At 33.0% G+C, this 3,221-nt stretch overlaps 1 protein-coding gene across 1 annotated transcript; it reads right to left on the bottom strand.

Annotated features, from left to right (window-relative positions):
• Positions 1-2,302: 2,302 nt before the first annotated feature.
• On the bottom strand, positions 2,303-3,221 carry LOC133802051 (uncharacterized). Its single transcript, XM_062240284.1, has 4 exons — positions 3,093-3,221; positions 2,916-3,014; positions 2,521-2,768; positions 2,303-2,411 (listed from the first exon to the last, which is right to left on the bottom strand). The coding sequence occupies exons 1-4, from the start codon at positions 3,219-3,221 to the stop codon at positions 2,303-2,305; spliced, it is 585 nt and encodes a 194-aa protein (XP_062096268.1).

The following is a 3,221-nucleotide window of genomic DNA, read 5'->3' as shown; positions in this document are numbered from 1 at the left end:
AGTAGCATTTCTCGGCCACATAGTATCCAAGGAGGGGATTACGGTAGACTCATCTAAGGTAGAGGCCGTAAAGGATTGGCCAAGACCAAAGAACACATCCGAAGTAAGGAGCTTTCTGGGATTAGCAGGTTATTATAGGAGGTTCGTAGAGGGATTTTCTAAGATAGCCACTCCACTCACCAACCTAACCCGGAAACAACAAAGATTCAACTGGAATGATAGATGTGAAGAAAGCTTCCAGTTGCTTAAAATACTTCTTTACTCAGAAGGAGCTCAACATGAGGCAGCACAGGTGGTTATAGATAGTGAAGGATTACGAATGCGAAATCTTATACCACCCGGGAAAGGAAAACGTAGTTGCCGATGCGCTAAGTAGGAAGAGTTATGGAAGTTTAGCAGCACTAGCCGGAATGGGAAGCCGCTACAGCAGGAGCTGATTAGAGCCAGAATAGAAATAGTTGTCGGTAAGCTGGCTAATTTGTCTATCCAGTCAAATCTGCTAGAAGATATCTGGATTGGGCAAGGGCATGACGGCACACTAGTGGCACATATGGATGCAGTCAAAGAAGGCAAGGCCACATATTTCTCAATATCAAGTCAAGTATTATTAAGATATAAGGAACGGGTATGTGTGCCAGATAATCAAGGGATTAAGATGATGATTTTAGACGAAGCGCACAATACACCATACTTAGTTCACCCAGGGTCGACCAAGATGACTCACGACCTTAAAGTGTTATATTGGTGGCTAGGATGAAGAAAGATATAGCGGAGTATGTGTCTAAATGCTTGGTATGCCAGCAAGTGAAAGCAAAACATCAGTGGCCTGCAGGCTTATTGTACCGCTTAGTATTCCAGAATTGAAATGGGATGACATATCCATGGATTTCGTGACGGGTTTGCCACGAACAAGTAAGCATCATGATTCAGCTTGGATAGTAATAGATAGATTCACTACAAGAAAAAATTCTTTTAATAACACCAAAAATGTGTTATCAAAACATACCATAACACTTTTTGATGTGTTAAGACCGACTATGTTATTGTAGGTCAGGGTACTTTACATAACACTTTATCATTGTTATACAGATGTGTTATTATACTGTCAACAATAACACACTTTCTGGGTTATTTTAATAAATAGATAAGTGTTTAATTGTATTATTTATAGTCGATTATATAACACATTTCAATACTTATAAATTTGTGTTATACTACTCTTTAGTATAACACATTTTTTGTGTTATATTACACTTTAGTATAACACATTTTTTGTGTTATATAATGAAGTTTGCATAACAAAATTCTTTACATAAAAAGTGTTATTGTAATAGATATTATAACACATTTTTTGTATTATTTTAATATTTAGATAAATTTAAATTCTCATTATATATTCATTTATATAACACTAATTTATTCTATTATATTTTAATTTTTTTATATAATTAAAATTAACTTTCTAATATATACTAGCATCATCAAATGAACTTGATTTTCAAATAACAAAAAGTAAAAACATTCAACATTGTATTAACAATCCACAAATTAGTTTAAACCATTCAACACTGTCATCAACAACAAAATGTTCTTTAAGTATTCAAGTAGTCTTAAATATTCAACATATTGAAAAGTTACTACTTTCAGCACAATATTCTACAGCTGCCCAACACAAAGCCTTCAAAATTAAGTATCCTTTTCTCCTCCAATTGATGGAGAAAGAGACATTTTTCTCCTGTAATAGCAGATAAAAGGTAAGGTATATGCTTAAAAAAAATTATATAATATGAATCAAATAATAAAACTGTATACAATATAAGACCTAAGCAAGTAATACCAGGTGAACATACTTCAAAATTCAAAATACTGCTATCACACAGTGAATAGATACATATTACAGTAAACAAACATAACATTTTCAGGTTAAAGGGGACTCAATTTCACCCTAAAGACATCTCTGGTTCAGGTGCTTAATTACTTAGACATCATGTTAAAAGTTTGGGAAATTTGAGTTACAAAAGCATTTAGAATGATACTATTATTTCTAGGGTAGATCCATCGAATCTCATATCTCATTTAAAGGAGAGGTGTAATAGAATATGGAGCTCAAACAGGTACTAAACTCTAGACCTTAAGTTATTTGGGCACTAACAAATAATTACAAAACAGTGATACATATTCGCAGTCAATTACGCTGATATAGTACAGTGTAGTGTTTACAAACGTACAGAAATTACTGTAGAATCCTCAACCCAATGTAAAGAAATAAAGAAACTTACACACATTATCTGGCCAAGTTCCTTCAGATAGGGATGATAAAAGGCGAATAAGTTCCACAGTCCTCAAAGAAGACACCGAATAGGACCATCAACAAAAATTTCTCCGTCCCAAAACTGACTCCAAAGTGATTCCTGAAAAATTTAAAGCAATAAATCCAATAAAAAAACTACAAAGGAAAAGAAAAATGTCAACTTTAAGAGAACCACCAATGAAAAATCAACCAAATAATCAATAAATGACCCTGAAAGACAATCATTATGCAGCCAAACCTCTCCCAAATAAACTTTGCAAAGAATATCCAATATCAAATTAAGGGTACTGTCTTCTAGCTGCAACATAGACAAAATAGAAAATATTAATATAAATAAAATAAACAACTTGAGGTCATTCAAGATACTTAATCTAATTACTTGAATATTGATCTCATAAGATGCAATAAATGCAGAAATAAAAGTTCTCAATACACTTCGATAACCAGCAACAGGACCCTAAGGAAACAAACAAATTGAAAAAAGATCACGGACTTGAAACTAATATTAAACTAATAAAATGAGGGAAAAAAAAGAATTCGCATATTAGGTAACTAACATAGTTCAACTATTACATAGGAACCTAGATAAACTAAAATAACTTACATCTGACTCATTTAATAAGTCACTCTCGAGGATCTCATGAAAAAATCTCAAAGATGCAGCTTCAAAAGCTTGACGAACATAGCTAATATGATCAATCTCCTGCATATGCAACGTTAATTAAATACTGTAACAGTATAGTGCATGGGAGAAAAGAAAAAGCCAAACTGAAATGCATACCATTAGAACATTGTTTTCTTCTTTTCCTGGAAGTGATGAAATGAGACAAAGAAACACTGCCCATGTTAGAATTAATGGGTCTGCTTCCTTAGTTTCAAAAGCATTAAAACTTGACACTATTGCATCCAT

This window comes from Humulus lupulus, chromosome 9, assembly GCF_963169125.1.
Source record: "Humulus lupulus chromosome 9, drHumLupu1.1, whole genome shotgun sequence".
Classification (NCBI taxonomy): Eukaryota; Viridiplantae; Streptophyta; class Magnoliopsida; order Rosales; family Cannabaceae; genus Humulus; species Humulus lupulus.
This window is presented reverse-complemented; position numbering and strand designations above follow the sequence as displayed.

Coding starts and splice junctions, on each gene's coding strand:
- LOC133802051 (XM_062240284.1), bottom strand. CDS start 3,221: ATGGATGCAATAGTGTCAAGTTTTAATGCTTTTGAAACTAAGGAAGCA. Junction 2,769..2,915: donor ACTTATTAAATGAGTCAGAT/GTAAGTTATTTT, acceptor TTGTTTCCTTAG/GGTCCTGTTGCTGGTTATCG. Junction 2,412..2,520: donor CATAATGATTGTCTTTCAGG/GTCATTTATTGA, acceptor TAAATTTTTCAG/GAATCACTTTGGAGTCAGTT.